This window comes from Gymnodraco acuticeps, unplaced genomic scaffold (genome assembly GCF_902827175.1).
Source record: "Gymnodraco acuticeps unplaced genomic scaffold, fGymAcu1.1, whole genome shotgun sequence".
Classification (NCBI taxonomy): domain Eukaryota; kingdom Metazoa; phylum Chordata; class Actinopteri; order Perciformes; family Bathydraconidae; genus Gymnodraco; species Gymnodraco acuticeps.
In genome coordinates, this window is record NW_022992294.1 from 1 (window position 1) to 27,998 (window position 27,998).

Genomic DNA, 27,998 nt, shown 5'->3' on the forward strand with positions numbered 1-27,998 from the left:
TGGAAATATTAATTTAGACTCTTATATTTATAGAAATATCTTTATTTAATTGTTTCAACTGTTATTAGATATTTGTAGATAAATATATTTTATTTAATCTTCAAAAAATGGACATTTTATTCTAACTTCTTATCTTTATATAAATATTTAATTAAGTGTTTTGAACGTATTTTATGTTATTCTAAAACGGATCCCAATCCCCCCACCTGGGATAAAAAAGAGTATTTTGATTCTGATTGTACAGCAATGCATCATAGTACACACACACACACACACACACACACACACACACACACACACACACACACACACACACACACACACACACACACACACACACACACACACACACACTCTCTCTCTCTTTCGTGTAGTGCGTTATGTAAATGGTCTGCAAAGGCTAAAATCTCCCTGAAACGCCTCCATTTGACTCCTTACTTTACTTCCTTAACATAGAGACATCACGATTGAACACTCGTGCTCCTATTGGCTAGCGCTCCAACACATTGTACGTGTTAGGCTAAGGAGGCGGGACATCTCTAAGTGGTTAACCAATCACAACAGAACCGTCTAACTAACCAATCAGAGCAGAGCTTGTGTTTCCTCTCTCTCCTCTCCTCTTATCTTTTGGCTCCTTCTCACTCTCTATCCACGCTTCTATTTCCTCTGTATAGTTTCCTCTCTCCTCTTTTCTCATTCATTGATTCCTCTTTCCTCCATCTTTTGTTTTTATTTATCTCTCATTTCCTCTCCTATCATGTTTCCTCTCCTCTCTTCCTGTGTTTCCTCTCCTCTTCCATCTAAGTCTCAGAGGAGCAGGTGTTGTCATTACACCCTGATGCTGAGTCAGCAAACCCTGCCAAGGTCAAATGTGTGTGTGTGTGTGTGTGTGTGTGTGTGTGTGTGTGTGTGTGTGTGTGTGTGTGTGTGTGTGTGTGTGTACAGAGGACAGAAAGAAACAACTCCCTTTCTGCAAACATATCTATAATTTTCTCATTGATCTTACTGTGAACTGTACTCTCCTTTGCAATAACACACACACACACACACACACACACACACACACACACACACACACACACACACACACACACACACACACACACACACACACACACACACACCTTAACAGTTGGACTACATCAAGGCAAGGCAAGGCAAGGCAAGTTTATTTATATAGCACTTTTCAACACAAGGCAATTCAAAGTGCTTTACAAAAAATGAAAGACATTCAGAAAATGGCATTTAAAATCAGTCATTAAAAAGAAAAGCTAATAAAATAAACATTAAAAGAAAAAATACATGGATAAAAGTTACAGTGCTGTCAATTAAACATTAAAAGAAAAAAGTACATGGATAAAAGTTACAGTGCAGTCTAAGATATGAATAGTTCAATTAAAAGCAGCGACAAAAAGAAAAGTCTTCAGCCTGGATTTAAAAGTAGTCAGAGTTGCAGCGGACCTGCAGGTTTCTGGGAGTTTGTTCCAGATATTTGGAGCATAATAACTGAATGCTCATTGTTGACATTAGCCATCCCCTAACTGTTAGCATTATGATTTCTCCACTGATGAATAATTAATGAGTCATTATGGAGGTCATGTTTAATTCACTGCAGCTCCGTGTGGCCTCTCACAGATCAGCATTTTGTCAGGTGTGTGTGTGTGTATGTGTGTGTGTGTGTGTGTCTGTGTGTGTGTGTGTGTGTGTGTGTGTGTGTGTGTGTGTGTGTGTGTGTGTGTGTGTGTGTGTGTGTGTGTGTGTGTGTGTGTGTGTGTGTGTGTGTGTGTGTGTGTGTGTGTGTGTGTGAGAGGGAGAGAGAGTGGGTGAAAGGCTATGTAGAGCACTGTACATATGATATACACCCGGTACACGCTTTAACATACTACTTAAAGCAGCTTTAATCTATATTTTTATATTGAAGCTCAAGCCGGTGACGAGTGATGATTAACATTTTGAAGTATTCAGAAAAAGTCCGAATTTTGAGAAGTCAGTATTTTGTTCATGACAGGATGAAGAACCGGCATTCCTCCATCTTGTGACTGTGTAACTCCCTCTCTTGGATATCAGCATGTGAAGGACACTGTTCAGGAACTAGTTGATGCTCTGTATGTGATGACTCCTTCCATTCTGGAGAGGATCACAGACACATGGATCCTGAGGTTGAAGCTCAAGCCGGGGACCAGTGATTATTTTCTAACATTGTGTGTGTGTGTGTGTGTGTGTGTGTGTGTGTGTGTGTGTGTGTGTGTGTGTGTGTGTGTGTGTGTGTGTGTGTGTGTGTGTGTGTGTGTGTGTACCTGATGGTCTTGCCCTCCCTCAGGTCGTACAGAGAGAAGAAGATGTCCGTGTCCTCTCCGATGCTGTTGTAGGTGAAGCTCTTCAGGTTGACCAGCAGGTGGTGAGGCACCGGCACTCTGCAGGGCTCACCGTGTCTCTGACCCCGACCATCAGCCTGAACACACCACAAACTACCATCAGCCTGAACACACCACAAACTACCATCAGCCTGAACACACCACAAACTACCATCAGCCTGAACACACCACAAACTACCATCAGCCTGAACACACCACAAACTACCGTCAGCCTGAACACACCACAAACTACCGTCAGCCTGAACACACCACAAACTACCATCAGCCTGAACACACCACAAACTACCGTCAGCGTGAACACACCACAAACTACTGTCAGCCTGAACACACCACAAACTACCATCAGCCTGAACACACCACAAACTACCATCAGCCTGAACACACCACAAACTACCATCAGCCTGAACACACCACAAACTACCGTCAGCCTGAACACACCACAAACTACCGTCAGCCTGAACACACCATAAACTACCGTCAGCCTGAACACACCACAAACTACCATCAGCCTGAACACACCACAAACTACTGTCAGCCTGAACACACCACAAACTACTGTCAGCGTGAACACACCACAAACTACCGTCAGCCTGAACACACCACAAACTACTGTCAGCCTGAACACACCACAAACTACTGTCAGCCTGAACACACCACAAACTACTATCAGCCTGAACACACCACAAACTACCGTCAGCCTGAACACACCACAAACTACTGTCAGCGTGAACACACCACAAACTACTGTCAGCCTGAACACACCACAAACTACTGTCAGCCTGAACTCACCACAAACTACCGTCGGCCTGAACACACCACAAACTACCGTCGGCCTGAACACACCACAAACTACTGTCGGCCTGAACACACCACAAACTACCGTCGGCCTGAACACACCACAAACTACTGTCAGCCTGAACACACCACAAACTACTGTCAGCCTGAACACACCACAAAACTACCGTCAGCCTGAACACACCACAAACTACCGTCAGCCTGAACACACCACAAACTACAGTCAGCCTGAACACACCACAAACTACTGTCAGCCTGAACACACCACAAAACTACTGTCAGCCTGAACACACCACAAACTACTGTCAGCCTGAATAACACCACAAACTACTGTCAGCCTGAACACACCACAACTACTGTCAGCCCTGAACGCACCACAAACTACTGTTGGCCTGAACACTCGACAAACTACCGTCAGCCTGAACACACCACAAACTACCGTCAGCCTGAACACACCACAAACTACCGTCAGCCTGAACACACCACAAACTACAGTCAGCCTGAACACACCACAAACTACTGTCAGCCTGAACACACCACAAACTACTGTCAGCCTGAACACACCACAAACTACTGTCAGCCTGAACACACCACAAACTACCATCAGCCTGAACACACCACAAACTAGCGTCAGCCTGAACACACCACAAACTACTGTTGGCCTGAACACACCACAAACTACTGTCAGCCTGAACACTCGACAAACTACTGTTGGCCTGAACACACCACAAACTACCGTCAGCCTGAACACACCACAAACTAGCGTCAGCCTGAACACACCACAAACTACTGTTGGCCTGAACACACCACAAACTACTGTCAGCCTGAACACACCACAAACTACTGTTGGCCTGAACACACCACAAACTACCGTCAGCCTGAACACACCACAAACTACCGTCAGCCTGAACACACCACAAACTACCGTCAGCCTGAACACACCACAAACTACTGTCAGCCTGAACACACCACAAACTACTGTCAGCCTGAACACACCACAAACTACCGTCAGCCTGAACACACCACAAACTACCGTCAGCCTGAACACACCACAAACTACCGTCAGCCTGAACACACCACAAACTACCGTCAGCCTGAACACACCACAAACTACTGTCAGCCTGAACACACCACAAACTACCGTCAGCCTGAACACACCACAAACTACTATCAGCCTGAACACACCACAAACTACCGTCAACCTGAACACACCACAAACTACTGTCAGCCTGAACACACCACAAACTACTGTCAGCCTGAACACACCACAAACTACTGTCAGCCTGAACACACCACAAACTACCGTCAGCCTGAACACACCACAAACTACCGTCAGCCTGTGAACACACACAAACTACCGTCAGCCTGAACACACCACAACTACCGTCAGCCTGAACACACCACAAACTACTGTCAGCCTGAACACACCACAAACTACTGTCAGCCTGAACACACCACAAACTACCGTCAGCTGCTAGAACACACCACAAACTACTATCAGCCTGAACACACCACAAACTACCGTCAGCCTGAACACACCACAAACTACCGTCAGCCTGAACACACACAAACTACCGTCAGCCTGAACACACCACAAACTACCGTCAGCCTGAACACACCACAAACTACTATCAGCCTGAACACACCACAAACTACCGTCAACCTGAACACTCCACAAACTACTGTCGGCCTGAACACACCACAAACTACCGTCAGCCTGAACACACCACAAACTACCGTCGGCCTGAACACACCACAAACTACCGTCGGCCTGAACACACCACAAACTACCGTCGGCCTGAACACCCCACAAACTACCGTCGGCCTGAACACACCACAAACTACCGTCGGCCTGAACACCCCACAAACTACCGTCGGCCTGAACATACCACAAACTACCGTCGGCCTGAACTCACCACAAACTACTGTACTGTCGGCCTGAACATACCACAAACTACTGTCAGCCTGAACTCACCACAACACAAGATAGTGAGATGTATCATTTATATCAAACATTAGCAGCCTTTAACCATGTCTGTCCTGTACAAAAAAGGAATATTAACGCTGTAATATTGACTTAGACGGGACAAGGCTGTTTTCTATAAAGCACGTTTCAAGTTGAAGTATTAATGATATGACTATAGTGAAAGTACAAACTGTGCAGGAGCTGAATTATTAAAGTATAATGTATTTGTGGTGTCTTTATGTAATTCAGAGGATTACGTTAAATCAGGAATAGGGAATAGTAACTGTGGTGCATTCTGGGGAAGTAAAGTACGGTATTTGAGAGCTTGGGTATACTTTTAATGTGTTTACACTCATTTTACAGCAGTACTTACCTGTGTGGTGCTCTGTTGGACGCTGTGTCTGCTGGAGAGGTGCTGGGGAAACACAGAAAGAAACAAAACGTTACTTCAGGTTGACCAATCACAACAGAGCTGGCGAGCTAACCAATCAGAGCAGGCTCTGCTTTCAGACAGAGGGTGAAAAGAGACTCTACAAACTGATACACCTGAACGTCAGCAGGAGAGGACTCTTTAAAGTAGAGACACTACATACTGATATACACCTGAACATCAGCAGGAGAGGACTCTTTAAAGTAGAGACACTACATACTGATATACACCTAAACATCAGCAGGAGAGGACTCTTTAAAGTAGAGACACTACATACTGATATACACCTGAACATTAGCAGGAGAGGACTCTTTTAAAGTAGATACACTACATACTGAGATACACCTGAACATCAGCAGGAGAGGACTCTTTAAAGTAGAGACACTACATACTGATATACACCTGAACATCAGCAGGAGAGGACTCTTTAAAGTAGAGACACTACATACTGATATACACCTGAACATCAGCAGCAGAGGACTCTTTAAAGTAGAGACACTACATACTGATATACACCTGAACATCAGCAGGAGAGGACTCTTTAAAGTAGAGACACTACATACTGATATACACCTGAACATCAGCAGGAGAGGACTCTTTAAAGTAGAGACACTACATACTGATATACACCTGAACATCAGCAGGAGAGGACTCTTTAAAGTAGAGACACTACATACTGATATACACCTGAACATCAGCAGGAGAGGACTCTTTAAAGTAGAGACACTACATACTGATATACACCTGAACATCAACAGGAGAGGACTCTTTAAAGTAGAGACACTACATACTGATATACACCTGAACATCAGCAGGAGAGGACTCTTTAACTTTACATTAGTTTTTCTTTATGTATTTGTATTTAATCGTGGTTCTGAAACAGTATGTGAAGTAAATAAAAAAAGGACAGTCTTCTCCTCAATAGTGTCTGTTCCCCATCCATCAACTTTAACACTTTCTCTCTTTCCCGTCCCCACATCAGTCTCTAGGCAACGCAACAAAGAGGAATCACCACGACGACGGAGTTTTATGGCTGCAGCTCGGCTATTAAAAGCCGGACCGATGAACATCAGGAACATCCAACAATACTCCTCACATCGCAGAAACTCACTCAAAAACAAGTATAGCTGCAGTTGTGTTTCATTAAAACAAGCACTTTGAGCACCAGGAAAAGTGCTATATAAATCAAATGTATTATTATTATTATTATTATTATTATTATTATTATTATTATTAAGTGTTTCTCTAAAATGATTGCACTTTACTCAAATGTATTTCGAACATGTAAAACAATAATACAAAACATTTATATTAATACTGAAATGAAACATGAGAATTATGATTATATACAAACTCAAGCAGTATCAAATTATATATGAACAAATGAACTACCTAATTACACAAATCCGAAAAGGGGTGGGAAGAAGTTTTCACTTATTTAATCCAAACCCTTCTCCCAAAAACTCAATTATTAACAGTGTTATGGAATAATTTGCTTAGGTATTCAACCTTCGACCCAGTTCATCGTTTTCTCTCTTCACTGTCTCCTTTCCCACGGCATAGGTCTACGGCCTTGGGTATTGCTGCTATCTCTCTGAAGGAGGGGCAGCTTGGGCGCATTGTTGTTGCCAGTCTATGAGCACAAGCCGCCATGAGGTAGTTTACTGTTCAGGGACGTAGGTTCCCTGGCGCACATTATTTTCTATGGACGAGAGCTCTAGTTAGATTCAGGGTCCATATTTGTTTAGTCTCGCTGATGAAGAATGTTGATTATCACACTCCGAACTAGTTAAAACCTGGAGCTACAGAAGAGTTCTTCAGAATTGGTTTGGCAACTCGTGACACACCACATGTCTCTCCGGCCGAGGCTCCAAATAAACCGTCAGTGTTTGCCATCAAAGCTCCAGCTCTCCTCGTGCCTCTCTGAGTCCTGTTTCCAATTGCTTCAGAAGTTTCCCCCACAAACATATATGTATTATATTTTCAACTTACCATCTTATAAAGATCTGACACGCTGATCTGGTCTTCATCCACCATCTCAAACTCCTTCCTGGGCACCAGGTCCAGACCCATGTGTCTGAAAGAGAGAGGAGGAGATCATTTAAATATTAATCTACGCAGATAACATTCATTCGATGTTGACAATAGTTTGCAACTGTTGTAACTTCTTTTATTTAAGGCAGTAAAAACATTTGTTTATTTGCTTCTTCACAGAAGTTAAGGGTCAAATGTTGAAGTAAAAAAGTGTAAGTATGTGTCCTGCTTTTGCTCCTTCCTGTTTTGATATAGAAATTAATACGAGTATGTCGAGTGCATTTTCTCCGTCTTCCACCGTTCTAGTTGGAAACTGTTAAATTAATAAATATAAAGTAAACATGTCGTTCAGACCCACTTGGTTCTTCATTTGAAGCTTCTATTACACAACAGCAACAAAAACAAATGTACAATACAAGATCTAAAGATTAATTTACTTATTATTTATTGACCTGTAGTGACCGTGCATGTATTGTTCAAACTACAATCATATTATGAATAAAATATAACATAGAAACATGTCTTAAACTCGAAAGCAGTACTTTTTTTTATGTGAAGAAAATAAAAACATATTTAACTACAAAAGTACTAGAATGGAAATAGATACAAAATGATATATGAATAATAATCATATTAATGGGGATTATAATACAAAATGTAAACACATAGAGTGTTGATTAACAAATAAATAAATAAAATAAAAAAGTACCCAAAATTGAAAGACATTTTAGGCGACCAAAATGTTATGCCTCACTTTGATAAAGTTAATAAAAAACTGTGAAAGGGTTATGGTTGAAATACATAATTGGACCATCATTTACTAAATGAACATCAAGCTGTATTGAAGAAGACCTAAGACTAGAGATCGAGACCATAAACTCATCAGGACAATGTTTACTGAGGTAAGAAATCAAGTGAGAAGTTGGTTCATTTTCTCATAGACTTCTATTCAATCTGACTTGCTCTGCCTACTCTGATTTGTTGTCTATTTTAAAGAGGGTTATAAACTACTAAATGAAAATTGTGCTGTGTTGAAGAAGACTTAAAACTAGAGATTGAGGGCATAAACTCATCAGGAAAATGTTTACTTAAGCAAGGCTCATTTTCTCATAGACTTCTATTCAATCTGACCTATTCTGCTTACTGTTCTTTATCGTCTGGTTTAAAGAGGGCTATAATGTACGAAATGACCATTGAAACATACTTTTGAGATCGAGACAATTCACTCATTGTCTCAATCAGGACAATTATTTCTTAACCTGTTAAACCCTGAGCCTGTTTTTCAGGTTTCAGGCTCGAAAATGACATTCCCAGAACAAATGACCATATCTTCCCTTCTAAAAGGGTTACATTAATAATATTTTTTCTCAAAGTTTTTTATTTTAAAGAAAATTCAGATTGAACATGGTAAAAAACTGTAAATTATAGTGTCCGTCCAAAATAAATGTTGTACTTATAGTGAAAACTAACCTTGGATGATGGGTTAGTAGACTAAAAGCTTTAGGAATCCAAAGTACAACATATAATAAGTACCCTGTATCAAGATTGATGCAAAACAAGTGATATTTGACCTTTTTAGACAGATTTAGCAAAAAAAACCCTCTTCTGGGGCCATTTGGGTGGATGTTCCATATCTCTGGCCCCCCTTGCTGGATTTTGACATGTGACATCTCTTTCTGATCGTCAGAGCCAATGGAATCGAGGGAAACTCCCACATAGTCCTTATTTGGTAATGTGTGTGTGAGACTGCCGCATAGCCAAGACCAGAAGCAGCAGCCACTCTGGTGGCTACCATTAGCAGCTAACTTTTGCTCTCCGATTTTTACATAAAAATGGAATTATGGATTATAAATGAAATATTTTTTTTATACATAGACGTTAAAAACCTATGGATTAACCGATTCAGCTGCGTTTTTTCTCGTTTTAATGCCATGGAACACGTCTTTTGATCAGATTGACAGCTACGGTGAGACGATCTCCCCTAGAAGCTCCGTAAAGGTACGTGTTGTGATGTCTGTGTTTGCTTCCCCTGTCGCGAGTTCAGATCACTCAGTGATGATACTATATACCTAAATAATCTGTTGAACCTCAGCTTTAATCGGATATCTTGTATGTGCAGCTACGATAAGTAATAAGGGTACTTTTATCTTGAGTTCTGTGCCAATGTCTGTTAGCATTTTTCGCTCAGGGGTCATTTAGATGCTTCTTATGAGACTTGTGTTTTGTTTTGGTTAAAATGGTTTGTATCGTCAGTTAGCTGAGATTATTTCTGTTAATCTGGTATAACACATTAATAGGTTCTTAAATATTAAGATCCCCTGAGACACAGTGTCGTGAAAAAAAAAAAACAGGGTCCCCGGGGTTTAACAGGTTTGAAGCAAGGCTCATTTTCTCAGAGACTTCTATACAATCAAACTTGTATTTGTGAATAATGAACCCCCTCCTGGTAGATTTTCACTTTTTAAACCCAGAAGAGGCTGCTCCTTATGAATGCATTTGCTGCCACAACGCCATGTAAAACATTACTTCTCAAATCCCCAAAATATATTTAAAGAGATGAAAAATGAGTTGATCAATGTTCCTCATATAACCTTTAAAAACCTCACACACACACACACACACACACACACACACACACACACACACACACACACACACACACACACACACACACACACACACACACACACACACACACACACACACACACACACACACACACACACACACACACACACACTCAATCTAAGTAATTTTAGATGCTGCCTCGGGGGGGGTTATTGTTCCTGAGGATTACTTTCTGTTCAATCACAAAAGCAGCTGACCTTCGACCCGGCTCTTAAAGACGCAGTAAACGGTTTCTGTAAATGTGATTTAAAAACAAAAGGTTTTATTTCTGTGTGTTCGGTGGTAGAGGAGGTTAATTATGTTTGAGCGAGACTCCAGAGGAAACATTAAGATGCTTCAGGTCTGGGTCGCACACCTCTCAGGATAAATAACTCAATCCCGGGTCAATTTCTCTCCTTTTCGTTTGTTTTCCATCAGCTCTTTGACAATCTCCCATGAGCCTTTGCAGCCACTGCTATTCCTGCCTCACATCCTTTTGTGAAATACAGTTTGTGCTCCTAACACGAGAACAAAAGACGTGTGTGTCTTTTTGCATTTAAATATGCTGCCTTGTATAATCCCAATTATTAACATCTATGTATTTGTTCTAACATTGCATTCATCAGTTGATTTGTGTTAGAATATTAGACATCTTGTATTATAACCATCAACATCTTTATGACTTTATCACTTATTTAACAAATGCTTCTTTATGTATGTCTTGCATATTAACCCTTAAATGGATAAGCGCATATACATTTTCAATCTCAACTTCTCTTCTCTTTAAATCTCTGTCAACACCTGTCAGTGTGTGTAAAGTGTGTGTCTCTGTGTGTGTGAATGTGTGTGTCTCTGTGTGTGTGTGTGTGTGTGTGTGTGTGTATGTGTGTGTGTATGTGAATGTGTGAGTTTGTGTGTGTTTGTTTGTGTGTTTGTATCTGTGTGTGTGTGTGTGTGGGTGGGTGTGTCTCTCTCTCAGTGAGTGTGTGTGTGTCTCTCTCTCTCTGTGTGTTTCTCTCTCTCTCTGTGTGTGTGTGTGTGTGTGTGTGTGTGTGTGTGTGTGTGTGTGTGTGTGTGTGTGTGTGTGTCTCTCTCTCTCTCTCTGTGTGTGTGTGTGTGTGTATGTGTATGTGTGTCCTCACTCGTTGCCCCAGTCCAGCCTCACAGCCATGTCTCTCTCTCTCTCTCTCTGTGTGTGTGTGTGTCTGTGTGTGTGTGTGTGTGTGTGTGTGTGTGTGTGTGTGTGTGTGTGTGTGTGTGTGTGTGCGTGTGTGTGTGTGTGTGTGTGTGTGTGTGTGTGTGCATGTGTGTGTGTGTGTATGTGTGTGTGCGTCCTCACTCGTTGCCCCAGTCCAGCCTCACAGTGATGTGTCTCTTCACGTCTCGGCTCTGCTCCTGCGTCAGGTGACCCGACAGCATCTGCCTCCTCAGGTCCAGCAGCTCCAGCATCACGTGACGCACCTTATAGAACAGGTCCACCTTGTGTTTCTGATGAGGGGGGGGGCAGACGGGGGAGAAAGAGGGGAGAGAGGGGGAGAGAGGGGGAGATATTACACTCATCTGTTGTCCAATTCATGCGGAGTAAGTCGTAATCTTTTGGCACCTCAAGCGTTATTGTGGTGTTATCTTTTGCACTGAAGTTGTCATAAAGTGACTTTTTATGCAGTTCTCAGCCACATATCTGTCTTAACTACATGTTGCATAGTGTGTATATCTGTTTATATTTTAACTGGATGATACAGCTCCTAAAGAGGAAAGGTTAAGAAGAAGCAGACTATGGGGACAATATGGGATGAAGACTACAACTCCCATGATCCTTCAGTACTTCACAACACTGCCAAACTCTGTCTTTTCTTGGTGTTTTGATTGAGAGGTCAATGGCAGCAGATATGACATATTGTGTGTTTAATTATTAGGGATCCAAGTCTTGATTTGACTGTTGAACGAAACACTTACTTTGCTGTTGTTTGCCTCCTGTCAGCTTTGGTCTAATCTATATTTTCTAGGTTGAACATGTGTAATATTTCAATAGAAACATACCCGAAGTTCTAGTTTCTTAAATTTGAGAAGTGGCCTTTTTTTGTTGCAGTTTAATATCCCCGAACGCTGAATAGGCTCAATAACAGACTTTTAATGGGTATTGTCCCCTTTTTCAATTGAGGAAAGAAATCATGATTAATCAATTTGATCTAGAAGGAAATAGATTGCTAGTTGCCTTAAAGTGTTTAATCACATTTTTAATGCACATTCAGACTCCTCTGGGGTCTCTGAAGGCTTCTCTAAAACAAGGTCAGCACCGATTAGACTACAGGTTAATAGTGTGGTGTTACAACTGAGACAGCACCACACACACACACACACACACACACACACACACACATACCATGTATACATCACTTCAGGGGACATTACATTGACTTACATGCATTTCCTGGAGACTTATCCTAACCTTAACCATAACCAACACATGCCTAACCCTAACCCTAACCCTAACCCTAACCAAGTCTTCACCCTCAAATTAATGATTCCCCTCATGGGGACCTCCAATTTGTCCCCATAAGGGAGGCGAGTCCCCACACGTGACTGTGTAAACAGATGTAGGTCCCCACAAGTATAGTAATGATAGGCCACACACACACACACACACACACACACACACACAAACACACACACACACACACACAAACACACACACACACTTTCCCCTATAGTTAGTTATATTATTAGCGCTCTAATGTACCCTGCAGACCTCAGCTAAATGTCCGCTCAGTTCTTCTCAGGACGCTAGGAAGGCAGCATTTGCTCTTAAGGGGCAGGTATCACACCACACACACACGCATGCACGCACACACACACACGCACACACACACACACACACGCACACACACACACACACACACACACACACACACACACACACACACACACACACACTTCTTACAGTATATGACAAAAAGGTAAGTATATCAAGTATTAAGTAGCACACATACAGTATAGAGACGTTCTGAGTGGATACAAGCCATGACAATACTGTATACAATTCTTTTATTTCTTACTAACATCTATTTACTTTACTTTTATTTACATTGTAATACCTTAAAATAAGTTATTGTTTATATCAGAAAGACCACAAAATTGTCCTGGATTTCCATCTAACTTTTTCAGTGTTTGAATAGACCTTTTTGAGACACGTCAAAAACAAATGTTATCTGTAAACGTACACACGTCATTTTTACCAGGCTGGCACTTTTCATGTCTCTTTATGCATGGATTGTGATTACATTTGTGTTCACTACATATTTGCTGACTGTACACACACCTGAATATGAGTTGTAATGCATGCATACATAATTGCAAACACACATATACACATATACTGTAGCATTTACCTCTCACACAGTAAATGAGAGGCTTTCAGACACGCTGCATGCGTGTCTGAAAGCCTCTCATTTACTGTCTTCAGTCTCTCTCTGTGTGCGTGTGTGTATGTGTGTGTGTGTGTGTGTGTGTGTGTGTGTGTGTGTGTGTGTGTGTGTGTGTGTGTGTGTGTAAGTGTGTGTGTGTGTGTGTGTGTGTAAGTGTGTGTGTGTGTGTGTGTGTGTGTGTGTTGTTTATCTCTGTGTTTGGGAGGAGATGCATCTGTGTCATTATGTAACTGTGGCTGCAGAGGAGGAGGAACTGTTTTTAGGAAATAAGAAAGCACAGAGTTTGTTGACGCAGCTCGAAAAGAATATCGACCAGTCTTGTCCCAGTGCATGCTGGGAAAAAACATAAGCCAGGAATAAGTGCAGGAAAGACCCTACATCTCTAAACATAGAGGAGCAGGAGAGGACTGTTTAAAGTAGAGACACTACATACTGATATACACCTGAACATCAGCAGGAGAGGACTCTTTAAAGTAGAGACACTACATACTGATATACACCTGAACATCAGCAGGAGAGGACTCTTTAAAGTAGAGACACTACATACTGATATACACATGAACATCAGCAGGAGAGAACTCTTTAAAGTAGAGACACTACATACTGATATACACCTGAACATCAGCAGGAGAGGACTCTTTAAAGTAGAGACACTACATACTGATATACACATGAACATCAGCAGGAGAGAACTCTTTAAAGTAGAGACACTACATACTGATATACACCTGAACATCAGCAGGAGAGGACTCTTTAAAGTAGAGACACTACATACTGATATACACCTGAACATCAGCAGGAGAGGACTCTTTAAAGTAGAGACACTACATACTGATATACACCTGAACATCAGCAGGAGAGGACTCTTTAAAGTAGAGACACTACACACTGATATACACCTGAACAACAGCAGGAGAGGACTCTTTAAAGTAGAGACACTACATACTGATATACACCTGAACATCAGCAGGAGAGGACTCTTTAAAGTAGAGACACTACATACTGATATACACCTGAACATCAGCAGGAGAGAACTCTTTAAAGTAGAGACACTACATACTGATATACACCTGAACATCAGCAGGAGAGGACTCTTTAAAGTAGAGACACTACATACTGATATACACCTGATCATCAGCAGGAGAGGACTCTTTAAAGTAGAGACACTACATACTGATATACACCTGAACATCAGCAGGAGAGGACTCTTTAAAGTAGAGACACTACATACTGATATACACCTGAACATCAGCAGGAGAGGACTCTTTAAAGTAGAGACACTACATACTGATATACACCTGAACATCAGCAGGAGAGAACTCTTTAAAGTAGAGACACTACATACTGATATACACCTGAACAACAGCAGGAGAGGACTCTTTAAAGTAGAGACACTACATACTGATATACACCTGAACATCAGCAGGAGAGGACTCTTTAAAGTAGAGACACTACATACTGATATACACCTGAACAACAGCAGGAGAGGACTCTTTAAAGTAGAGACACTACATACTGATATACACCTGAACATCAGCAGGAGAGGACTCTTTAAAGTAGAGACACTACATACTGACATACACCTGAACATCAGCAGGAGAGGACTCTTTAAAGTAGAGACACTACATACTGATATACACCTGAACATCAGCAGGAGAGGACTCTTTAAAGTAGAGACACTACATACTGATATACACCTGAACATCAGCAGGAGAGGACTCTTTAAAGTAGAGACACTACATACTGATATACACCTGAACAACAGCAGGAGAGGACTCTTTAAAGTAGAGACACTACATACTGATATACACCTGAACATCAGCAGGAGAGGACTCTTTAAAGTAGAGACACTACATACTGATATACACCTGAACATCAGCAGGAGAGGACTCTTTAAAGTAGAGACACTACATACTGATATACACCTGAACATCAGCAGGAAAGGACTCTTTAAAGTAGAGACACTATATACTGATATACACCTGAACATCAGCAAGAGAGGACTTTTAAAGTAGAGACACTACATACTGATATACACCTGAACATCAGCAGGAAAGGACTCTTTAAAGTAGAGACACTACATACTGATATACACCTGAACATCAGCAGGAGAGGACTCTTTAAAGTAGAGACACTACATACTGATATACACCTGAACATCAGCAGGAGAGGACTCTTTAAAGTAGAGACACTACATACTGATATACACCTGAACATCAGCAGGAAAGGACTCTTTAAAGTAGAGACACTACATACTGTTATACACCTGAACATCAGCAGGAGAGGACTCTTTAAAGTAGAGACACTACATACTGATATACACCTGAACATCAGCAGGAAAGGACTCTTTAAAGTAGAGACACTATATACTGATATACACCTGAACATCAGCAAGAGAGGACTTTTTAAAGTAGAGACACTACATACTGATATACACCTGAACATCAGCAGGAAAGGACTCTTTAAAGTAGAGACACTACATACTGATATACACCTGAACATCAGCAGGAGAGGACTCTTTAAAGTAGAGACACTACATACTGATATACACCTGAACATCAGCAGGAGAGGACTCTTTAAAGTAGAGACACTACATACTGATATACACCTGAACATCAGCAGGAAAGGACTCTTTAAAGTAGAGACACTACATACTGTTATACACCTGAACATCAGCAGGAGAGGACTCTTTAAAGTAGAGACACTACATACTGATATACACCTGAACATCAGCAGGAAAGGACTCTTTAAAGTAGAGACACTACATACTGATATACACCTGAACATCAGCAGGAGAGGACTCTTTAAAGCAGCTCAGCATAATTTACACTGCGACAGAAAACACCCACCCCAGAGGTAAAACTGTACTTCTTTCTGCAGTGAGTAAAATATATATATATATATAAATATATATATATATATATATATTTCAAATATGGTGTAATTTTAAAGAGGTGTGTTTCCTGTTTATACATTATAATAACACTGTGAGTTAATGTGTCCTCAGGGAAGTCCTTCTCCCTGCACTTCCTGTCGGGACCCCAGCTGAGGGATTAGCACTCGGGGATAAAAACACTGACGCTTTTTTGCCAAAGATTGCCGCTTCAACAAAATGGTTTTCACTAGTTTCCTAGCAACAGTGACACACAGCAGCTCTGCCCAGCATCTGTTGAACATTAGTTTTTGAAGAGAAGCCCCCTGGACACACACTAATGCTCTCTGGTACACACTCTGAGTGATAAATACATATTAAAGTTGGGAGCATGTCTTTCAAAGAGCAAGCAATACTAAAATAAATGTATATAATATAATGTACTTATATGATTCTGTTTTCTTCAAGGTTGTGTCTTCCTGGTCGAATGTACTTATTGTAAGTCGCTTTGGATAAAAGCGTCAGCTAAATGTAATGTAATGTAATATAATCAATTTCTTTACTAAATGAGTCACATGTTGGGAAAGCGCAAGACAGGGAATTCTGTTTCAGTTGGGGCATGATGGGACGATTGAGTCTTTATTTTCAATATGTATCTCATAATTATATCTGTTCTGTATCACCCTGTGTGCTGTAATGCTTTTATTGTGCTCATATAGGTCATTTAGCATTGGAATAAAAGAAAATCATCCACCTCCTCTACCGCTAATAACAAATAGAAACAATTAAACATTTGGTTTTGACTGTCTTATTTGTGGAAGTTTTATTAACTGATGAACTTCAGGAAACAAATCATTTCTAAACGCCACAGAGTCTCATAGAAGCTGACAAAACGTTTCAACAGTTTAAAAAAAATCCCAATATAACACTCTCACAACAACTGCCTCACTGAGATGGTTACACCTTTACTTCTGGAGCATGACATCAAAACAGAAGCAGCTTTTGAGGCAACATGGAGTCTGAGGATGAAGTGCCATCCGTCTGGTTTCTCTAAAAACAACATTGTGATTGGTCCAATTCTCACTGGCTTTGAATTCTCGTTGAACATAACATTTGTTCATTATATATATCACTATATTATATGTTTCTAGTTGGTGTGCCTTTCATCTGGTTTTTTATTATTGTACTCCTTTTGTGTTATTCTATATTGTATCGTTTCCCTGTCTACTGAGGTTGTTTTAAATGTATAAATAAATAAAGATTGATTAAGATTGAGAATGAACTCTTCTGACTTAATCAGCTAATCAACAGGCGCTCCAGCTCGACCAATAGGACGGCAGAGTTTCCTCTCCACCTTCTTCAAATACAACCCTCTCTCCACAGATAGATATAAATGGTGCTTCTTTGAGGAATTGCCCGATCGATCTCTCTTTGAGAGGAAAATACACAATCTCTTTTCTGTCAACTACTTTTACGATTTGAAGTCTCCCCATGCCTCTCTCCCTCGACTAAAGTGAGCAATCACACCTTCACATCCTGCGGGAACACACACACACACATGCACAAACACACACACACACACACACACACACACACACACACACACACACACACACACACACAGATGTTAGACAGACTCATATTCCACCCTCTATTCTTCACATTCTTCTCACAGCGAAATAAACGTTTTTCGCTTGGTCTCTGTCCCTCTATCTCTCACTGTCACTGTCTCTCTCTCTCTCTCTCTCTCTCTCTCTCTCTCTCTCTCTCTCTCTCTCTCTCTATCTCTCTCTCTCTCTCTCTCTCTCTCTCTCTCTCTCTCTCACACAGTCACAGTCACACACACACACACACACACACACACACACACACACAGTTTACCCCATCGTTACCACCTCACGCTCTGAAAAGCAGCCGGGTGGATCTCAGATAACGGAGCAGGTTGGACACGCTGCTGTTTCATTGGACGTTAGATTCAGAGCGAACACAATGAGATGAAAGCATCTGTTCAGCTGCAGAAATACAACTCTGCTCTTTGGCTTTACAGTCAGAGAGACTTCAGATAAAGATGTTCCTCTCTCTGACAGACCATCATAACATCGCTGCTGCGTCTACACACAGCTTTTTCACCACAACACTGTAAAAACAGTGTATATTCGTCTAATTTCGAGTCAGAATATGTCCTTAAACTTCATGTTCGACATAATAACTTCAGAAGGAACTACGCAGTGAGATAGAGGGTCTTGTTTTGAGACAATGCATCTTCGTGTTAACTCAAAGACTCTTGAAAACATATTTTGTTGAGTTATATCTAAGATGAAACAAGGTTTTTTTTGAAGCTGCTGTGTTCGTAAATATCTTCTTTCACAAAATAAATCTTATTTGATTTTAGAAAACACATTTGGAAGATCGCCAACTTAGATCAGAAACTTTGAGCTTTTCTGGCTTATCTTGTAACACAAAATGTCCTGTTTCTGGTTAAATACAGTTCAGAACAAGTTCTCCCAGCTAATAAGAAGTTGTATCTCAATATCCCTTCTTATTTCAAGGAATCTTACCAAGCTACTTTTCACTAGTTCTATTGGCAGATGTTTGAACTTATTAAAGGCGAAAACACAATATTTTCATTATTCATTTACTTGGTTTTGGAGCAGCATTTCTTTCAAATGTACAGCAATGTTTTGTAATAGCTGTGGGTGAGAGGATGGGGTCTCCAGGGGCAACAGGGTGTCACATCTCTCCTGACAGCTGGAATATCTAACGGGACATTTGCAACACCTCTCCTCCCTTAGCGACATCCTGCTGCAGTTTCAAACCTTTCTGATGAGAAAAGCACGAGGCCAGGAGGACCAGAAGACAACGTGCGTTTCTTATTTTGCACTGAATGTTGTCGATGTAAAAGGAACATAAAATACATACCCAAAGGAGTGAAGCTCAGGATAGAAAAGCAAGAGTTTGCACAGGGTTAAAAAAAGAAAAATACAAATGTAAAGAACAGTATGTTGTTGTGTTCACATTGGATAAAATGGGCTGTAAAACCAAAACAATGATCTGAAGGATACTTAGCGATCCGTAAAGGGCTGCCGGATGATATCTGTCTGTGGGTTGATCGCTTGTGATGCTTTTTCAAATTCACATTCAGAAGGTTTTATTGTCATATGCACATAAGCTACAGTGTAGAAATGGCAATGAAATTCTTCTTCTTTCACGTTAAAAAATGCTGCAAGATGAGCTTGATCCAGAGCAGAGATCAAGAGAGAGATTTTCATTTGGTTTGCTAAGGCTCAGTGTTCCGTAGTGACGTCACTATGTTCCGGAACTTTGGGATTTTAGTCTTTGCAGAGCATTTACATGCAGAAAACATCTACTAAATAAAAGAGCTTTTTGAACATGAGATGCACGAACTGAGCCGAGTAAGTCGTCTTTAAGCGAGGGCGTAAATCTCCAAATGAGAAAAAAGGAGATTAACGGAACATTCATCTCATTTCCCTCCGCGGGAACACACAGAACCCACGATTACTTTCAGGAAGTCACCGGTTTCAAGCCTGCTAACAGGAAGTGACATCGCCTAAATCAGAGGGGACTCTCCAACACCTCGGAGCCATTAGCAGACATTCTGCTTCATCTTCACACCGTCCAAATGCTGAGGGAGCACACACACACACATACCATGTATACATCACTTCAGGGGACATTACATTGACTTACATGCATTTCCTGGAGACTTATCCTAACCTTAACCATAACCAACACATGCCTAACCCTAACCCTTAACCTTACCCTAACCCTAACCCTAACCCTAACCAAGTCTTCACCCTAAAATTAATGATTCCCCTCATGGGGACCTCCATTTTGTCCCCATAAGGGAGACGAGTCCCCACACGTGACTGTGTAAACAGATGTATGTCCCCACACGTATAGTAATGCTAGACCACACACAATTTCCTTTTTGGGCTTTACTGCTCCATGCTTCATGTATTACCAATCAGAGTTTGGTGAAAGCAACCTCCTCTGGCAGAGTGTGTGTGTGTGTGTGTGTGTGTGTGTGTGTGTGTGTGTGTGTGTGTGTGTGTTTCCTGAGTTCTGCTGCAGATGAGGTTCATTTAGAAGCTGAATGGTCATGTCGCGGAACATATTTATTCCTATGCATCTCCACAGTGTGTGTGTATGTGTGTGTGTGTGTGTGTGTGTGTGTGTGTGTGTGTGTGTGTGTGTGTGTGTTGTGTCCTTAAACTCCTGCTCCACATCCCAAATCCTCCCCTGACCTTGATTAAACCCAGCCTGGTGACACGCAAGACACACACACAGTGGAGACGAGTAGAGACAACCAGTGGAGACGAGTAGAGACAACCAGTGGAGACAAGTAGAGACAACTAGTGGAGACGAGTAGAGACAAACAGTGGAGACGAGTAGAGACACACAGTGGAGACGAGTAGAGACACACAGTGGAGACGAGTAGAGACAAACAGTGGAGACAAGTAGAGACAACCAGTGGAGACGAGTAGAGACAACCAGTGGAGACGAGTAGAGACAACCAGTGGAGACGAGTAGAGACAACCAGTGGAGACGAGTAGAGACAAACAGTGGAGACGAGTAGAGACACACAGTGGAGACAAGTAGAGACAACCAGTGGAGACAAGTAGAGACACACAGTGGAGACGAGTAGAGACACACAGTGGAGACAAGTAGAGACAAACAGTGGAGACGAGTAGAGACAACCAGTGGAGACAAGTAGAGACAAACAGTGGAGACGAGTATAGACAACCAGTGGAGACGAGTAGAGACAAACAGTGGAGACAAGTAGAGACAAACAGTGGAGACGAGTAGAGACAACCAGTGGAGACGAGTAGAGACAAACAGTGGAGACGAGTATAGACAACCAGTGGAGACGAGTAGAGACACACAGTGGAGACGAGTATAGACAACCAGTGGAGACAAGTAGAGACAAACAGTGGAGACGAGTATAGACAACCAGTGGAGACGAGTAGAGACAAACAGTGGAGACAAGTAGAGACAAACAGTGGAGACGAGTATAGACAACCAGTGGAGACGAGTAGAGACAAACAGTGGAGACAAGTAGAGACAAACAGTGGAGACGAGTAGAGACAACCAGTGGAGACAAGTAGAGACAAACAGTGGAGACGAGTATAGACAAACAGTGGAGACGAGTATAGACAACCAGTGGAGACGAGTAGAGACAAACAGTGGAGACAAGTAGAGACAACCAGTGGAGACGAGTATAGACAACCAGTGGAGACAAGTAGAGACAAACAGTGGAGACGAGTATAGACAAACAGTGGAGACGAGTAGAAACAACCAGTGGAGACAAGTAGAGACAAACAGTGGAGACGAGTATAGACAAACAGTGGAGACGAGTATAGACAACCAGTGGAGACGAGTAGAGACAAACAGTGGAGACAAGTAGAGACAACAAGTGGAGACAAGTAGAGACAAACAGTGGAGACGAGTAGAGACAACCAGTGGAGACGAGTAGAGACAAACAGTGGAGACAAGTAGAGACAACCAGTGGAGACAAGTAGAGACAACCAGTGGAGACAAGTAGAGACAAACAGTGGAGACGAGTATAGACAACCAGTGGAGACGAGTAGAGACAAACAGTGGAGACAAGTAGAGACAACCAGTGGAGACAAGTAGAGACAACCAGTGGAGACAAGTAGAGACAAACAGTGGAGACGAGTATAGACAACCAGTGGAGACGAGTAGAGACAAACAGTGGAGACAAGTAGAGACAACCAGTGGAGACGAGTAGAGACAAACAGTGGAGACGAGTAGAGACAAACAGTGGAGACGGGTAGAGACAACCAGTGGAGACAAGTAGAGACAACCAGTGGAGACAAGTAGAGACACACAGTGGAGACAAGTAGAGACAACCAGTGGAGACGAGTAGAGACAAGTAGAGACAAACAGTGGAGACGAGTATAGACAACCAGTGGAGACAAGTAGAGACAACCAGTGGAGACAAGTAGAGACAACCAGTGGAGACAAGTAGAGACAACCAGTGGAGACGAGTAGAGACAAACAGTGGAGACGAGTAGAGACAACCAGTGGAGACAACCAGTGGAGACAAGTAGAGACAACCAGTGGAGACGAGTAGAGACAACCAGTGGAGACAAGTAGAGACAACCAGTGGAGACGAGTAGAGACAACCAGTGGAGACGAGTAGAGACAAGTAGAGACAACCAGTGGATACAAGTAGAGACAACCAGTGGAGACAAGTAGAGACAACCAGTGGAGACAAGTAGAGACAACCAGTGGAGAGGAGTAGAGACAACCAGTGGAGACGAGTAGAGACAAACAGTGGAGACGAGTAGAGACAACCAGTGGAGACAACCAGTGGAGACAAGTAGAGACAACCAGTGGAGACGAGTAGAGACAACCAGTGGAGACAAGTAGAGACAACCAGTGGAGACGAGTAGAGACAACCATTGGAGACGAGTAGAGACACACAGTGGAGACGAGTAGAGACAACCAGTGGAGACGAGTAGAGACAACCAGTGGAGACAAGTAGAGACAACCAGTGGAGACGAGTAGAGACAACCAGTGGAGACGAGTAGAGACAAACAGTGGAGACAAGTAGAGACAACCAGTGGAGACGAGTAGAGACAACCAGTGGAGACGAGTAGAGACAACCAGTGGAGACGAGTAGAGACAAACAGTGGAGACAAGTAGAGACAACCAGTGGAGACAAGTAGAGACACACAGTGGAGACGAGTAGAGACACACAGTGGAGACAAGTAGAGACAAACAGTGGAGACGAGTAGAGACAACCAGTGGAGACAAGTAGAGACAAACAGTGGAGACGAGTATAGACAACCAGTGGAGACAAGTAGAGACAAACAGTGGAGACAAGTAGAGACAACCAGTGGAGACGAGTAGAGACAACCAGTGGAGACAAGTAGAGACAAACAGTGGAGACGAGTATAGACAACCAGTGGAGACGAGTAGAGACAAACAGTGGAGACAAGTAGAGACAACCAGTGGAGACAAGTAGAGACAACCAGTGGAGACAAGTAGAGACAAACAGTGGAGACGAGTATAGACAACCAGTGGAGACGAGTAGAGACAAACAGTGGAGACAAGTAGAGACAACCAGTGGAGACGAGTAGAGACAAACAGTGGAGACGAGTAGAGACAACCAGTGGAGACGAGTAGAGACAACCAGTGGAGACAAGTAGAGACAAACAGTGGAGACGAGTATAGACAACCAGTGGAGACGAGTAGAGACAACCAGTGGAGACGAGTAGAGACAACCAGTGGAGACAAGTAGAGACAACCAGTGGAGACGAGTAGAGACAAACAGTGGAGACGAGTAGAGACAACCAGTGGAGACGGGTAGAGACAACCAGTGGAGACGAGTAGAGACAACCAGTGGAGACGAGTAGAGACACACAGTGGAGACAAGTAGAGACACACAGTGGAGACAAGTAGAGACAACCAGTGGAGACAAGTAGAGACACACAGTGGAGACAAGTAGAGACAACCAGTGGAGACGAGTAGAGACAAGTAGAGACAAACAGTGGAGACGAGTATAGACAACCAGTGGAGACAAGTAGAGACAACCAGTGGAGACAAGTAGAGACAACCAGTGGAGACAAGTAGAGACAACCAGTGGAGACGAGTAGAGACAAACAGTGGAGACGAGTAGAGACAACCAGTGGAGACAACCAGTGGAGACAAGTAGAGACAACCAGTGGAGACGAGTAGAGACAACCAGTGGAGACAAGTAGAGACAACCAGTGGAGACGAGTAGAGACAACCAGTGGAGACGAGTAGAGACACACAGTGGAGACAAGTAGAGACAACCAGTGGAGACGAGTAGAGACAAACAGTGGAGACGAGTAGAGACAACCAGTGGAGACGAGTAGAGACAACCAGTGGAGACGAGTAGAGACAACCAGTGGAGACGAGTAGAGACAACCAGTGGAGACGAGTAGAGACAACCAGTGGAGACGAGTAGACAAACAGTAGAGACAAACAGTGGAGACAAGTAGAGACAACCAGTGGAGACGAGTAGAGATAACCAGTGGAGACGAGTAGAGACAACCAGTGGAGACGAGTAGAGACAAACAGTGGAGACGAGTAGAGACAACCAGTGGAGACGAGTAGAGACAAACAGTGGAGACAAGTAGAGACAAACAGTGGAGACGAGTAGAGACAACCAGTGGAGACGAGTAGAGACAAACAGTGGAGACGAGTAGAGACAAACAGTGGAGACGAGTAGAGACAACCAGTGGAGACAAGTAGAGACAAACAGTGGAGACGAGTAGAGACAAACAGTGGAGACGAGTAGAGACAAACAGTGGAGACGAGTAGAGACAACCAGTGGAGACAAGTAGAGACAAACAGTGGAGACGAGTAGAGACAACCAGTGGAGACATGTAGAGACAACCAGTGGAGACGAGTAGAGACAAACAGTGGAGACGAGTAGAGACAAACAGTGGAGACGAGTAGAGACAAGTAGAGACAAACAGTGGAGACGAGTAGAGACAACCAGTGGAGACAAGTAGAGACAACCAGTGGAGACAAGTAGAGACAACCAGTGGAGACGAGTAGAGACAACCAGTGGAGACGAGTAGAGACAAACAGTGGAGACGAGTAGAGACAACCAGTGGAGACGAGTAGAGACAAACAGTGGAGACAAGTAGAGACAACCAGTGGAGATGAGTAGAGACAACCAGTGGAGACAAGTAGAGACAACCAGTGGAGACAAGTAGAGACAACCAGTGGAGACGAGTAGAGACAACCAGTGGAGACAAGTAGAGACAAACAGTGGAGACGAGTAGAGACAACCAGTGGAGACGAGTAGAGACAAACAGTGGAGACAGAGACAACCAGTGGAGACGAGTAGAGACAACCAGTGGAGACGAGTAGAGACAACCAGTGGAGACAAGTAGAGACAACCAGTGGAGACGAGTAGAGACAACCAGTGGAGACAAGTAGAGACAAACAGTGGAGACAAGTAGAGACAACCAGTGGAGACGAGTAGAGACACACAGTGGAGACGAGTAGAGACAACCAGTGGAGACAAGTAGATACAACCAGTGGAGACGAGTAGAGACAACCAGTGGAGACAAGTAGAGACAACCAGTGGAGACGAGTAGAGACAAACAACACACCTAAAGAAAATACAAATGAATACACAAAAATTATTTGGAAACTTTAAAATGTAGAACCCAGACTGAAGCTCTGAACTGAAAGGAAGTTTTACAACATATTTTTTCCACATGTTTCAGCAATTTCGATTCGTCCTTTTTCCAAATGCTTTCCTCCATAATTACATTTCTTAGATAATAATTTCAGGCTAGAAACGTCGTATTCAGGCCATACGAGTCACACAGTGTGGAACATGAAAGCACGAACCTCGCTGAAGCTGGAAGACTGAGTTATTTCAAAGAGGCCCTGTTGTTATTTTGGAGTTCTCCCTATCATCAAGTGTGTAATACAGGTTTCAGTGCATGGTCTGCAAAGGCTAACATCTCTGTGTTCCTGACTTAGTTGTCTCGTACCTTGACTGGATATATTATTAGTGAAATATTTGAAAGAAAGCAAACAAACGGTCTTCGAGGATTAGTACCACACAGAGCCTCTTGAGTCTCACACACACACACACACACACACACACACACACACACACACACACACACACACACACACACACACACACACACACACACACACACACACACACCATTGGATATATATTAGGGTTAGGGTGATATTTCTTCGTATGCTTTCCAATAATGCACCAAAATAAAAGCAGCTACTGTATGTCAACAATGTCCCCGTCGCCAAGGCAACAGTTAGTGAGTCAGCTTACAGATACATGACAGTGCACTTATTAAAGCCTATAGATCCTGGACCAAGTTTACACGCAGCTCAAAACCCACAAGTATGGACACAAACACACACACACACACACCCACACACACACACACACACACACACACACACACACACACACACACACACACACACACACACACACACACACACACTCTATGCACGGATAAAGAGATGATTGGAGCTACTTACAGGTGTGTTTGGATGATAAATCCTCTCCTTTCTCTGCTCTCTGTGATTCTACCAAAGCTCTGCACAGCGATGCAACCCAGAGGAGAAAATGACAGCCTGTCAAATACTTTGGATCCTCTCACAATGTCTCTCTCTCTCTCTGTGTACCTCAGCTTTATTCTGCCTCCCTCACATCCTCTAACCTTGTCCCATCTTCCTTTCTTTACCTCACTCTCTCTTCCGCCCACGGGCCAGTCTGCAGCACAAAGCTCCTCTACACGTTGGTAAGGTTGGAGAGAGTGCAACAAAAACCTGAGAACAGATATACAGTATATACTGTAGTGAAGTGTGTGTGTGTGTGTGTGTGTGTGTGTGTGTGTGTGTGTGTGTGTGTGTGTGTGTGTGTGTGTGTGTGTGTGTGTGTGTGTGTGTGTGTGTGTGTGTGTGTGTGTGTGTGTGTGTGTGAAGATAGTGATATATGTGTACTGGACACCCCTCGGACAAAAAGAAGGTTTAAAGAGGCCCTATTCTGCTTTTTGGAGTTTTACTTTACCCGTAGTGTGCTATACTGTAGGTTTGTGTGCATGTAAATGGTCTGCAAAGGCTAAAATGCAACACTATACTCAACAATCATGCTTTTTAGATGCTCCTTCTCGTCCTAATCCACACTAAAAGATCCACAGGACCCTTGATAAAGTTCTACAGTTTACTTCCACACAAGATGAATTGATATGAGGGATTAAAGGCATGTTTAACGTGGGAACTCTTTTGTTCAGACTATTCCAACAGCACCTGAATGCCACATAAAAGCCATATTTCGCCATAAAGTGTAACGTGATTTATGTATCTGCTCGTCAGACTTTACTCTGGTTTCAGACAGAGGGTGAAAACAGGCAGTATGAGAAAAATAAAGAGCTTTTTTAACATTAAACTAAACATGGAGACATGTCCCCGTAGAGACACTACATACTGATATACACCTGAACATCAGCAGGAGAGGACTCTTTAAAGTAGAGACACTATATACTGATATACACCTGAACATCAGCAGGTGAGGACTCTTTAAAGTAGAGACACTACATACTGATATACACCTGAACATCAGCAGGAGAGGACTCTTTAAAGTAGAGACACTACATACTGATATACACCTGAACATCAGCAGGAGAGGACTCTTTAAAGTAGAGACACTACATACTGATATACACCTGAACATCAGCAGGAAAGGACTCTTTAAAGTAGAGACACTCCATACTGATATACACCTGAACATCAGCAGGAGAGGACTCTTTAAAGTAGAGACACTACATACTGATATACACCTGAACATCAGCAGGAGAGGACTATTTAAAGTAGAGACACTCCATACTGATATACACCTGAACATCAGCAGGAGAGGACTCTTTAAAGTAGAGAAACTACATACTGATATACACCTGAACATCAGCAGGAGAGGACTCTT

General features: G+C 42.5%; 1 protein-coding gene across 1 annotated transcript; it reads right to left on the reverse strand.

Moving 5' to 3' along the window:
* Nucleotides 1-2,297: 2,297 nt before the first annotated feature.
* Nucleotides 2,298-26,858, reverse strand: LOC117540957 (dedicator of cytokinesis protein 3-like; the record flags this gene model as incomplete). The annotated part of the gene is made up of 5 exons (XM_034207948.1): nt 26,558-26,858; nt 11,547-11,695; nt 7,559-7,643; nt 5,510-5,551; nt 2,298-2,452 (listed from the first exon to the last, which is right to left on the reverse strand). Coding segments are annotated over exons 2-5 (392 nt in total), but the record flags the coding sequence as incomplete, so codon positions are not given.
* Nucleotides 26,859-27,998: the final 1,140 nt, after the last annotated feature.